A 13,819-nucleotide genomic window follows, 5' to 3' on the forward strand; every position below is an offset into this window, starting at 1 on the left:
AGAACCCACTCCAGTATTCTTGCCTGGAGAATCCCGTGGATGGAGAAGCCTCGTAGGCTACAGTCCACGGGGTCGCAAAGAGTCGGACACGACTGAGTGACTGAACAGAACAGAATTAGAACAGAACTTGTTTTCGAGGAGAAGGTAAGTAAATGTAAACATTTAATTATCAGTCTGGTGAAACAAGTTTCGCATTGCCGTAGTTCTTTTCTCTTTCCAGGAGTGGCCCTCCGCAGAGATTCATATTCACAAGAGCAGGGAAACCTGCATTCAAGTTTTTTAACTCCTGTATTACCAAGCCTGCATAGAGTCAGGGGTGGTCTGGAAAAGAAGGAAGTTAAAGGTTATCTTTTCTCACCACTCCAGGCAGAGTCCAGCGCAGGCTGCGGGGCAGGGGGGGATTTGGAAAGTAGGGTCTTCTCTCAAGTGGGCCAAAGAGGTTCTACCCTTCCTTCCATCTATGGGTCCCAGCAGGTGTGACCTATCAGCTCCCATGAGCCTGCTCTCTTCTTCCCCGAAGGCTTCCTGGACATGGTCTGATTCTTTCAACATGCAGGGGCCTCCCAGCCCTCGAGGCCAGGAGTTAGGCACCTGGCTGCTTAAACTCAGCACAATGTCTGCACATGCAACCAGAGGGAGACCCCTTCCAGGGCCCGAGAGTGGGCTCTTGTCTAACACTTGGAAATGAATTGTCCAAGGAGACACACCTACTGACAGAACAAAAGACTTTATGGGCAAGGGGCTGGTGAGCAGCAGGATAGGGAGCCCAGGAGAACTGCTCTGCACACGGCTCACTGTCTCAGGGTTTATGGTGGTGGTGGGGTTCGTTTTTGGGTTGACTCTGGCCAGTCATCTTGCTTGTGCCCATAGTTGGTCTGACTCGGGGTTCTTCCTAGTGGCCCGGGCATCTCTCAGCCAAGATGGGTTCCAGGGTGAGGGTTTCTGGGAGGTTGGCAGAATGTATCGCTCTCCTGATCAGGACCTCCTGTAGTGAGCCTTGTAGTTCATGCAAATGATTATTATTGTGCCTGGCCACAGCGACTGGTTTTGGTCACTGGTTTCCTATCAAAAAGATGGGTTCGCAGACACGAAGACTCACTCTCCAGTCCTACTAAAGCTCATGCAGCAGTCAGCCTCACATTTAGACTTCAGATAGCGCTGCTTCCCTAGCTCTAAGGCTCTTTTGTTGTTTAGTCACCAAGTCGTGTCCTCTTTTGCGACCCCATGGACTGTAGCCACCAGGCTTCTCTGTCCATGAGGTTCTTCAGGCAAGAATTCTGGAGTGGGTTGCTATGTCTAGAAGTCAAAGGAAGAAATTCTCAATACAAAGTGCAGAATTTGGGGTGATCCCTACATTTTATAGTGTTCAGCTCGTACGTTAACTTTGTTTGGTCTAACCCTTGTTTTCCTTTCTTGGTTATTTTATCTTCATGAAAGTGTTAGGCATCAATTCTCTAAAGTCCCCTATTTCTCTTCTACTGCCAGTCCTCATTTCCAACTTGTAGGGCAATTTGTGACTCCACTTGGCTAATTCTGGGAGAGTCCCTGAGTTGCTTTATCCTGCACACCTAGTTATGCTTTGTCTGTTTTCATTTGAGAAAATGTCCTGGGCATGGGGGGATGAAGGGGTCCTGCCCTTGTGGCATTTGTGCTCTGTGGGTTTTGCTCTCTGTCAGAGAGATTATGACCATCCAGCACGTCATACTGTAGCCATAGAGTATATCCAATCTGTGATGGGCTTCTCGGGTGGTTTCCTTGGCAACCATACCTACTAATCCTCCCCCTCCCCCAACTTACCTGTAACTGGAAAAAGCACATAATTGGTTTAGTGGAGTTACCAACACTTAACAACCTAGACAGCATATTAAAAAGCAGAGACATTACTTTGCCAACCAAGGTCCGTCTAGTCAAGGCTATGGTTTTTCCCGTGGTCATGTATGGATGTGAGAGTTGGACTGTGAAGAAAGCTGATCGCCAAAGAATTGATGCTTTTGAACTGTGGTGCTGGGGAAGACTCTTGAGAGTCCCTTGGACTGCAGGGAGATCCAACCAGTCCATTCTAAAGGAGATCAGTCCTGGGTGTTCATTGGAAGGACTGATGCTCAAGCTGAAACTGCAATACTTTGGCCACCTCATGCGACAAGTTGACTCACTGGAAAAGAGTCTGATGCTGGGTGGGATTGGGGGTGGGAGGAGACGGGGACGACAGAGAATGAGATGGCTGGATGGCATCACTGACTCGATGGACATGAGTTTGAGTGAACTCCAGGAGTTGGTGATGGACAGGGAGGCCTGGCGTGCTGTGATTCATGGGGTCGCAAAGAGTCGGACACGACTGAGCGACTGAACTGAACTGAATACATCTTTATGCACCTGCACAGGCTTTTAACTCTTCAGAACTCATTTCTTAAAGAGACTAAGCTTCTTTTCCAGAGCCACTGGAAAGTGCATTTGCAAAGACTGGAATGTTTAAGATCAGAGGGACCTTCAGGATCAATTAGTTACCTCCCTGTTTTACAGAGGAGGCCCACACAAATGACACCCAGAGTTCCCATAGCTGGTCATGAAGAAGTGGGACCACACCCAGGGACTCCTGCATGCCTGGTCCCAAGCTTTTTCCACTACACCAGGGGCCACCCCCATTCTGAATGTCACCAGTGGCTAGCCAGCATGTGCCGTGAAGCTGTCCCTGAGAACAACAACTGTTTAATATCGTTTGGAGTGTTCCAAACAGGACAGCGCTGACCAGTAGGTACTTCATACACTTACTAATGCCTGACCTAAGTTTCTTTAATATGAATTGATGGTTGTAATCCTAATACGCAGCTACTTGCTCCATCACAGAGAGGACAGCTCTAATTGGATTTGTGAGAGTTTGGAGCAAACGCACAGAAATGTGGAAGTTCTAAAAACATTGATGCTGTCTTATCCTTGTGCCTTACTGGGAAAGAGAGAAAGTTCTTAGGCTATTTGCTCATCTTTCTCGTACTTAACTTTGATGAATACCTACATCTCTCAGTGGCAAAATGACATAAAATAGGAGTGCAATAAGTACATAAGAACATACAAAAAGAATGTATGTAAAGTATGTAGTAAAAATGCCTCTAATTTATATCATTTACCTCTGAGATAAAAGGGTGCTGAGAATGGGGTTTGTTGCTAATTCCATAGTTTTTATATAAAAATCCTCAGTCATACAGAGTAATCAGATACTTTAGAAAATTTAACTCCATGTTCATTCCTCCATCTGGATTAAATAAATCCCAGGTCTGTATCTTTCATAATAGTCATGAGTTTATTTATCTAGCACCTTCTTCTATCATTTTTTTTGCTTTCATTGACATCTTGGTTGGCAAACCAATCGAGCCAAAATTTGTGTTGCCTCAACAGGTAGAACCAATTTTAATTTATTTTTGACCTTCTCATTTTCCATCCCTGAAGAAAATGGCCACTGAAAATAATGTTGCCCTTGGGCCAGAGAGGTTTGATTCACTAACATTTTTCCTAGAAAACTTTTGTTTCCTTTTCTTTGGTCCTTCTTGTTTGTAATTTGCTTTTACTTATTCTAGCTTATAGTCCTTTTTTTGGTTATAATACTTTCTCCACCAACAGGTTAAGCTCTATTACAATTCTCTGAATTAGTTTTAGCCTTACAAAGGCTTCTTCAGAAGTATATAATTATTTTTCATCTTTGCACTAAAGATAGCTTCCTGAAATAACAATGAATCATATACGTATCTCTCCATGCATTGTACTGAAGTCACCTCTGTGCTGATTCTGAAGTTCCTCCCCCAATTACCCTGGGTTCCCCATTCCAACGAGCAAGAGTCTGAGTTGCACTATGGTTTTTCATTTGCTGTGTTACTCTGCATTAGCATATTCAATAAAACTGCCTCTTCTGGCATATTTCTTTTTGCAAGGATGCTACATTACTAGAGAATTTAGGAAAGTGTTTCCATCTAAAAGGTGCACATCAGCTCTGAGTTGTGGGTCAAAGCTAACCATTATGATAGGCATGACCATATTAACTTTGTACTATTTATTAACATGTGTAGTGAAGTCGCTCAGTCGTGTCCAGCTCTTTGCGACCCTATGGACTGTAGCCCTCCAGGCTCCTCTCTCCATGGGATTCTCCAAGCAAGAATACTGGAGTGGGTTACCATTTCCTTCTCCAGGGGATCTTCCCGACCCAGGGATTGAACCTGGGTCTGCATTGCAGGCAGACGCTTTATCTTCTGAGCCACCAGGGGAGCCCCATTTATTAACAAGAGGCAGAAGGAAATCAGGGCAAAGAGAATCCATATTTGTTTGCTTGTTGCTGCTGTAACAAGTTATCCCCCAAATTTAGTGGCTTTGAACAATACAAATTTATTCTCTTACAGTTCTAGAAGTCAGAAGTCCAAAATCATTTTCTTTTTTAAACTTAAATAATTTTATTATTTCTTTGGCTATGCTGGGGCTTCATTGCTGCACATGGGCTTTCTCTAGTTGCGGTGAGCAGGGGCTACTCTGTAGTTTGAGTGAGTGGGCTTCTTACTGCGGTGGCCTCTCGGGTTTTGAAGCACTAGTTCTAGGCACGTGGGCTCAGTAGTTGTGGGGCATGGGCTTAGTTGCCCCTCTGCATGTGGTATCTTCCCAGACCAGGGAGCGAACCTGTAGCCCCTGCATTGACAGGCGGATTCTTATACAGAGGATCACCAGGGGAGTCCCAAAGTCGTTTCCAGTGGTCTAAAATAAAGGTGTCAGCAGGGCTGGTTCCTTTGGGATGCTCTGAAGGGAGAATCCATTTCCTGCTGTCATCCTGTCACTCCTCTCATCTCCCTCCCTTCTTAGAAAGACCCTTGCAATTACACTAGACCCACCCAGCTAATCCGGGATAACCTCTCCCACTTAATCACATCTCCAAAGTGTCTTTGGCCACAGGAGTGAGTGGTAGTCGCTCAGTCATGTCTGCCTCTTTGTGACCCCGTGGACTGTAACCCGCCAGGCTTCTCTGTCCATGGGATTCTCCAGGCAAGAATACTGGAGTGGGTTGCCATTTCCTTCTCCAGGGGATCTTCCCGACCCAGGGATAGAACACGTGTCTCCTACGTTGCAGGCAGATTCTTTACCATCTGAGCCACCAGGGAAGCCTACTATGAAAAGACATTTCTGAGTATAAAGACAGGGCAACTTAAAAAGTATCAGCAGATACATGCTTGAGTAGCCAGTTCACAGGTTCTGGAGATGATGAAGTGGATTTCGTTGGAGACTGACCACAGGACCAACGAGTGTCCCTCTCCTGAGTTTCTGTGGCCTCTCCTACGGAGGCTGGGCTGGCTGGGTAGAATGGGGAGTTGTTTGGGGTGGGCGTGCCAACACCCAGCTCCCCATCTGCAGCACCCTGCAGTGGCAGCCAGGTCTCAGCTACCTCCCCGGGGCTATCAGGAGGGTCGCAGGTGCTCTGGGACTGCACCACGGTTCTCAAGCTGTCGGCAAGTCGCCCTTCCTCACCCTGCCATCTTTCCTTTCCAGCATTGAGTCAGTGCCCGGAGGCCACCGTGTAAAGCAAGCTGAGAGGGAAACTAAGGCAAGATGTCGGGCCGGAGCGGGAAGAAGAAAATGTCCAAGCTGTCGCGTTCAGCCAGGGCCGGGGTCATCTTCCCGGTGGGCAGGCTGATGCGGTACCTGAAGAAAGGGACGTTCAAGTACCGGATCAGCGTGGGTGCTCCTGTCTACATGGCTGCAGTCATCGAATACCTGGCAGGTAATGTGAATACGCAGGGCAGGTGACCCCTCCCAGGTGACCCTCCCCCCCACCCCCTCACCCAGGCTGGGCAGGGGAGCCTTGATCTGCCTTGTGGCTGTCTCAGGGTCGCTGTGGGCAGTATTGGGGTTTCAGCTTGCCTGACTGACTAAAACTGACTCCTGCAGGCTTTAGGGAAGAGGACAGAGGATCAACATGAAGGGAAGAGAAGCAAAGGGACTTTTCTCGACCACCCCAAGAGAGGTGTGTCTTGCTGTATACAAATGTACTACGTAAATATCTAGGTTCCTGCAGAAGACAAACTACAGGGAAGATAGGGGCTTGCTATTCGTTTTGCAGGAGAGCTTTTCACTTTTACTTCAGGGTCCTCACTAAACGTCACTTCTCCTGCTGTACTGAACTCAATGTCCGTAAATAATGGACTCAGCGTCCATAAGTAATGTTGACCCTGGCATTGAAAGCATCTTCAGTTGGTTATATAAAGCCAACAATATTTTAATTTTACTCTCCATTACAGAGGTGGTCCTCTGTCTACGGATATATTGGAAATAGTTTCCCATGTTGGTTGCTAAAATTATTTTTTTTTTTTACTGAAAGATGACATTTTTGTTGTGTGTGGTCTCTATCTATTTGAGGACTTTATATTTAGCTTTTTTGTTGTGGCTCTCTTATATCTTAAACAGAAACCAAACTTCACAGTATCAAAACATATATACATATCTAAAATATATAAGTATAAAAACACGTATGAAGAAATGTAATTAGTTCCTTGAGAGGTCATTTTAGCCATGCATAACAATATCCCTGACTTTGCCCAAGGTTAACAAATTCTCCAGATACCAGGGTTAAATCCTGGTTTAAGTCCAGGGGGTAACAGAACAAACCTCCCCAAACTGTCTACCTGGGAAGCTGAGCTCCCTGCAGTGGCAACATGACCCAGCTTCGGTCACCAGGTCCCTCTTTCCCTCCTGCTTCTCCTTCAAGAGCAGCCTCTTTCTTCTCTTTATCTACTCAGTCCTGTTCTGCCCTCTTGGTCCCCCATCGCTCACCAAGCAACACTTACTGGCAGGAGGTTTGCTGTGACCCACCCGTGGAAACCTCCTCCCCCTGGAGCTTCCATCAGACAGACCTTGGCGTCTTGCGTCTTTATCTTCTTGTGAAATGAAACGCTGGTTCCTGAGCTAGAAGTTTTTTGAAGGATCCTTTAGGAGGTTGTAGAGAAGGGCAGGAGGGATCTGAAAGGCAAATCAATCAAGTGTGATACAGCAGTGCTTTTCAAAGTGGAGGTCGCTCTGGGAATCTTGTGGACAAGGTCAGGGGTAAGGCCTGAGACTCTGCATTTCTAACACGCTACAATGATGCTGATGCTGCTCGTCCAGGGACCACTCAGAGGAGTGAGATTTTAGCCAGTCTTTGAGCAGCATGAATACTTGTTTAAAATTCAGGTTTCCGGCTGCACAGCCTGCACCCTCAGAGGTCTGATTCACTGGGTCTGGAATGGGACACAGGAATTTGATAGGAAAAAATCTCCTGACTGAGAGGGAGAGGAGGGACTTTGAAAGTGGTGACTGAAGCTTTAAAACAACCTATCAGGTCCATATCACCCACTGATGCGGGAAAACCATGAGTAACCCAGAGATGCCATAGCCTCCAAGCAGGGAGCCAGGGTTCCCTGAGGTTCTTCAATCCCAAGCCACGCATTTTCCACTTCAAAACACTGCCCCATTACAACGTTTGTATAATCAAAATAATTAGTACTTCCTGTGCCTCCACTTAGCCAAAGCCTAACGCGTAATAGAACAAAATCTGGCCTTTTCAATCACCAGAGACTCTCTTCTTTGGTTCACATGTGTTTGAAGAGAAAGCTTATGTTTTCCTCTCCACTCATTCAACAAATATTGGCCAAGCCTCTACCTGTCAGTGCACACAGTAAGTCCTTAGACTTTTTCCTGGTAATAGCATTGGGCTGTTTATATGATTTTTCATTTATTTTGGCTTACTTCCACGAGACCCCATAGCAATGCATATTATAGCCTGAATGTCACACTCTGGACTTTGAGACAGCACATCCGTGAAGACTGATGGTGTCTCTCAAAGTAGAACATTTCCCATCTTCTCATAGAACTTCATTCACTCAACACACATTTATTGAGCACCTATTATATGCCAGGTGTGGTTCTAGATGCTGAGGATGCCGCAGAGACCAAGGCAGACAGGAGTCCCTGCCTTGGAGCAGAGTGCATTCTGCAGAGAGAAATGAGTCAACAAATGAGTAGAGTGTGTGTGCTCTGTCAGATGGTGACCCGTGCTCCAGGATGAATAAAGCAGGAAAGCAGTGAGGGGGCTGGCACCTGAAGGAGGCCAGGAAGGGGCATGTGTGGTGGGCCCTCGGGGCAGAGGGAAGCAGGTGCTGGGAGTGTCTGAGAAGCAGCAGTGGGGACAGAAGGCTGGGGCTGAGGGAGGGGCTTGAAGGGTAAAGGAGGCCCAAGGGACAGTGGCTGGTTGGGGAAGAAGAGCTTGTCATGAAGGGTTTGAGCAGAGGTGGAGCGATCTGACCTTCTAGGCAGAGAGATGCAAGGCCGAAGCAGGGAAATGAAAGGAAGAAGTTAGTTGCAGAGATCCAGGTTAGAGACGTGAGGCTGGGGAGCGGCCGGTAAAGCTTCTGAGGAGAGATCAGAGTACTGAGGGATTTTGAAGGCAGAGTCGACAGGATCTGCTGACAGGTTGGACATGAAGTGTGAGAGACAGCAGGAGGAGCGCCCGGAAGAATGGTGTTTCCAGTGACACTCCTTTCCAGGGCCAATAACACTCCTTCCAGCTGTCCTGGGTCGAATGGAGAAGATGAAGCGCGTCTTCTGGCTTCTCTGTGTCCATTCCGTCCCTTCCTTTTGTGCTTTTTCCTCCTCTCCAAACTCAGGCTGGAGTTGAGAGCAGGGCTTTAGATGTCAGTTTAAATCTGCTTTCTCAATTTACCAGCTCCATTACCTTGGACTAATTCCTTAACCTCTCTGATCTTTGGGTATTTTCAGAGCTAAGCTCATTTAACTCTATTAATGAGCCACAATGTATGTAAAATGTCTGGTGCATAGGATGCACTCAATAAATGCTTATCCTTCTCCTTTCTTTTCTGTGAAGAGCTGATGAAATCATTCAGGGTAGAGTGTAATGACTAATTCCATAAAGGTGGTTTATTTGGGGGCTGTATTGCATTTTAATGAGACAAGGAGTTTAAGCCAAAGGAATGAATCATTACTGCAGGCCATTGGTGAATAAGTAAAAGGAGGATTTCTGTTAGCTGTTGTTTTGTTTTGTTTGGGAGAGGGGCATGAATTGACTTTATTTAGGGAAAGGAGTTGAAAGTGTGAAAGTCGCCCATCACCCTTGAAATGATCTTCAACGTTCATGACAATATTGACTGAGTTTCTCCTTTGGATCAGGCCTTGAAAATACAAAGGAAAACAGACAGATGTGGTCCTGGGTTTGCATTCTAGCAGCACCAACGAACATTAAACACAGCAAAAAAGGGACTTCTCTCGTGGTCCAGTGGTTAAGACTCTACAGTCCCAATGCAGAGGGCTCGAGTTCAGTTCCTAGTCAGGGAACTAGATCCAACATGCCTCAACTAAAGATCACGCATACTACAACTAAAACCTGGTGCAGCTAAAAAACAAAAAACAACACAATAAGATGACATGCCTGTGGACAGGGAAGCTAGAGGAGCTTTGGGAAGCAGGGCAGGGGGAGGCTGCCTAATATCAAGCAAGGGCTATAAAGACCTAAATCAGGTTCTCAATCCTGGTTTTTTAATAAATTGATCGATTTAAAATCCTGAGGCCTTACTTCCAAAGATTCTGGGATAATTCTGGGCATCAGAATTTTTAAAAATTTCCCCAAAAGATTCTGATGGGCAGCCATGGTGAGTAACTAGTAGGAGCTGGGTAGAATCAGATGGGTTGACTGTCAGGTTGGGGAGAAATGAGAGGGAAGATCGAAGTTTCGAGGAAGTATGTGGCCCCTTGCAGGACCTAGCGGCATTTCTGTGTACATACGTGGAGCAGAGCTAGGGAATGGGAAGGGTGAGAGATGAGATGGGGCAACAGGCGACAGGGCTTTGAGGGCCACATGAGAATGTGCATATTTTGCACAGTCATGCCAGGGGAAGGCATTGAAGGCAGGAGGTGGCATATTGGGGCCCTTCAATATCCATAATGGAAAAGAATATGAAAAAGAATGTACAAGAAGCCGGTAGGAACCTGAAACATCTTGTAGTTGTCTGAAGATTCTTCAGTCACTATGTCAAGTGACACAGATGTTTCTCTTTCTTCATTTGATGAAGAAGAACCTGATGAAGTTTTGATCTAAACTTACCCTGAAAGCTAGAGAGGCACCATTTGTTCCCGTTGGAATGGCAGGTTTTGCATCAACTGTTGCATATGGATTATATAGACTGAAAAATAAGGGAAATACTAAAATGTCTGTTCACCTGATCCACATACGTGTGGCAGCCCAAGGCTTTATTGTGGGAACAATGTGGGACTCTTGGTAGGGCTGTTCCCTGTATCAAGAGTTCTGGGCAAAACCTAAACCTTAGAAGAGGAGATGCCATCTTAGGCTTGGTGGTGGTGCTTGCTTTAGTTAGACATCCCATATTGAGGTCATATGTTTATATTGAAAATAAATTGTTTGGGTCAGACAAGAACATGGTAATTTGAATATTGGCTTCCTTTCTTGCAGGCTTGACTTGCCTGGTGACCAAGTTAGTGGTGACTAGTTCACTAGCTAGGTCATTCAGGGGAGTCAGAGCAGCACAAAAGAAACGTGCCACTTTTAAATACGCTTGATAGCAGTTCCTGTCCTCCTTCTCAAACTCTTCTGTTGAAATTAGTTCTAAAGAAGATAACGTGCCAATCCAGTTGCTGCAGAATATCATATGCTTTTGATGTAATGTAGGAATCCTATTTACCCCAGTTAATTTAACTTTCTGACTGCCTTGTGGACTGAGTACTGTTTTAAGAGCTGGTTGGCTCTTGAGGAACCCTTTCAGAACAGTGCATGGAATACAACATTATAAACCTCCCTGCAAGTCTGTGTGTGTTTTTAAACCAAACCTACAAAGCTGGTAACAGAGCCACTTTGAAATAGTATTTATTTTAGAATCATAGTTGTAAACATGAGAATAACTTAAATTGTAGATCCCTTTTAGCTCTTTTGTAATTGCAGAATTATATTTTGCTGTTGTTATATTAGAATAATATTAACTGTTATTTTGAAACAAATGTATATTTTAAGTGCTAATGCAAAGGTAAATGAAAAACACTTTTTAAATGTGTGCAATATGTTTATTTTTTCCAAAAGAATCATCAACTAAATAAAGTGCTTATAATGGAAGTGATTGATGAGCAAGCTGGTTTGATCAGACATTATACAGACTCTGGTATATCACAGAATGCTTTGCTGTACTTGTGAAATTCTCTTGTCTAACTTGAATTTACATTCCATGGTGATAACATGGTAAATGTAGTGTTATTAAAGTAAATGAACACATACACACAAAAAGAAGGTACATATATGTATGTATGACTGAGTCACTTTGCTGTACAGCAGTAGTTAACACAACATTGTAAATCAACTATCAGTTCAGTTCAGTTCAGTCACTCAGTCATGTCCGACTCTTTGCGACCCCACGAATCACAGCATGCCAGGCCTCCCTGTCCATCACCAACTCCCAGAGTTCACTCAAACTCATGTCCAACTATACTTCAGTAAAAAAAAAATTTTTTAAAGAGAAGGGTTTTAAAAATAGCATGTAAATTGGTGGGAATGTAAATTGATACAGCCACTATGAAGAACAGTATGAAGATACTTTAAAAACTAGTAATAAAACTACCATATGACCCAGCAATCTCACTACTGGGCATATACCCTGGAAAAACTATAACTGAAAAGTACACATGTACCCCAATGTTCATTGCAATACTATTTACAATAGGCAGGACAGGGAAGCAACCTAGATGTCCATATGAATGGATGTAGAAGTTGTGGTACATACATACAATGGAATATTCAGTTCAGTTCAGTTCAGTTGCTCAGCTGTGTCTGACTCTTTGCAACCCCATGAATCACAGCACGCCAGGCCTCCCTGTCCATCACCAACTCCCGGAATTCACTCAAACCCATGTCCACCGAGTCAGTGATGCCTTTCAGCCATCTCATCCTCTGTCGTCCCCTTCTCCTCCTGACCCCCAATCCTTCCCAGTATTAGGGTCTTTTCTAATGAGTCAGCTGTTCGCATGAGGTGGCCAAAGTATTGGAATTTCAGCTTCAGCATCAGTCCTTCCAGTGAACACCCAGGACTGACCTCCTTTGGGATGGACTGGTTGGATCTCCTTGCAGTCCAAGGGACTCTCAAGAGTCTTCTCCAACACCACAGTTCAAAAGCATCAATTCTTCGGCACTCAGCTTTCTTCACTGTCCAACTCTCACATCCATACATGACCACTGGAAAAACCATAGGCTTGATAAGTCGGACCTTTGTTGGCAAAATAATGTCTCTGCTTTTTAATATGCTGTCTAGGTTGGTCATAACTTTCCTTCCAAGGAGTAAGCATCTTTTAATTTCATGGCTGCAATCACCATCTGCAGTGATTTTGGAGCCCAAAAAAGTAAAGTCTGACACTGTTTCCACTGTTTCCCTGTCTATTTGCCATGAAGTGATGGGACCAGATGCCATGATCTTAGTTTTCTGAATGTTGAACTTTAAGCCAACTTTTTCACTCTCCTCCTTCACTTTCATCAAAAGGCTTTTTAGTTCCTCTTCACTTTCTGCCATAAGGACGGTGTCATCTGCATATCTAAGGTTACTGATATTTCTCCCGGCAATCTTGATTCCAGCTTGTGTTTCCTCCAGCCCGGCATTTCTCATGATTTACTCTGCATATAAGTTAAATAAGCAGGGTGACAATATACAGCCTTGACACACTCCTTTTCCTATTTGGAACCAGTCTGTTGTTCCATGTCCAGTTCTAACTGTTGCTTCCTGACCTGGATACAGGTTTCTCAAGAGACAGGTCAGATGGTCTGGAATATTACTTGGCCATAAAAAGGAACAAATCTGAGTCAGTTCTCGTGAGGCAAATGAACCCAAAGCCTGTTATACAGAGTGAAGTAAGTCAGAAAGAGAAAAACAAATATGGTATATTAACACATATATATGAAATCTAGAAAGAGGTGCTGAAGAACCTATTTGCCGAGCAGGAATAGAAACACAGATTTGGAGAACAGACTTTGGACACAGCAAGGGAAGGAGCGGGCGGATGAAATGGGAGAGCAGCACTGACACACATGCAGCGCCGTGTGTAAAATCGACGGCTCGTGGGGAGCTGCTGTCAGTGCAGGGAGCTCAGCCTGGTGCTCTGTGACCCACCCAGCTGGATGGGATGCGGGGGTGGTGGGAGGGAGGTTCAAGAGGGAGCGGACATGTATACCCATGACTGATTCATGTTGATGTATGGCAGAAACTAACATTGTAAAGCAATTATCCTCCAATTACAAATGAATAAATCTTTTTAAAATAGCATGTAAAAATGCAAAGTCATATTTCACGAGTCTCTGAAATTCATGAACCATTCTTTCTATTAAGTAAAACTATACCAAGAAATTATCCATATTTTAAAGTCCATTTTAATTTTTCCTGGAGCAGATCCCCCCAATTTAATACAATTTATTAAACATTTAAATATTTAACAAATAAAAGTAAAACCTACACCAAATGGAACAAAACAAAAGAGTGGGTGCTACTTAGCCAGAAAAAAAGGTTGCACAAATTTTCAGGCACTTGGGGAGAAATAGTAGTTGGCCTTGCCCTGTTTCTCTGGACTGGCTGCCTGGCCGACCCCAGGTTCACACATCATTATGACTTTAGAGCCATACTCCATTTCTGGTCCAAACCTATGGGGGAGGTTGCACACTCCGGCAGCAAGTACATGTTGGACTGCTCATTTAGAAACATCCACCAGCCTCCGAGAATGGACATCACATTCATAGTTCAGTTTATCAATCTGTAAATGCTGGCCC

At 44.7% G+C, this 13,819-nt stretch overlaps 1 protein-coding gene and 1 pseudogene across 1 annotated transcript in view; both read left to right on the top strand.

The window, feature by feature from the left end:
- Positions 1-13,819, top strand: part of MACROH2A2 (macroH2A.2 histone) — a 57,614-nt gene that overhangs the window by 16,688 nt on the left and 27,107 nt on the right. The window contains exon 2 of the mRNA XM_088841939.1: positions 5,515-5,746. Within this exon, the coding sequence (XP_088698065.1) occupies positions 5,575-5,746 (172 nt within the window). The 5' untranslated portion in view covers positions 5,515-5,574. The remainder of the gene's footprint in view (positions 1-5,514; positions 5,747-13,819) is intronic.
- Positions 10,040-10,337, top strand: LOC148775949 (HIG1 domain family member 1A, mitochondrial pseudogene; annotated as a pseudogene).

Source organism: Moschus berezovskii, chromosome 12 (assembly GCF_049115385.1).
Source record: "Moschus berezovskii isolate FMDL1 chromosome 12, NW_MosBer_1.0, whole genome shotgun sequence".
Lineage (NCBI taxonomy): Eukaryota > Metazoa > Chordata > Mammalia > Artiodactyla > Moschidae > Moschus > Moschus berezovskii.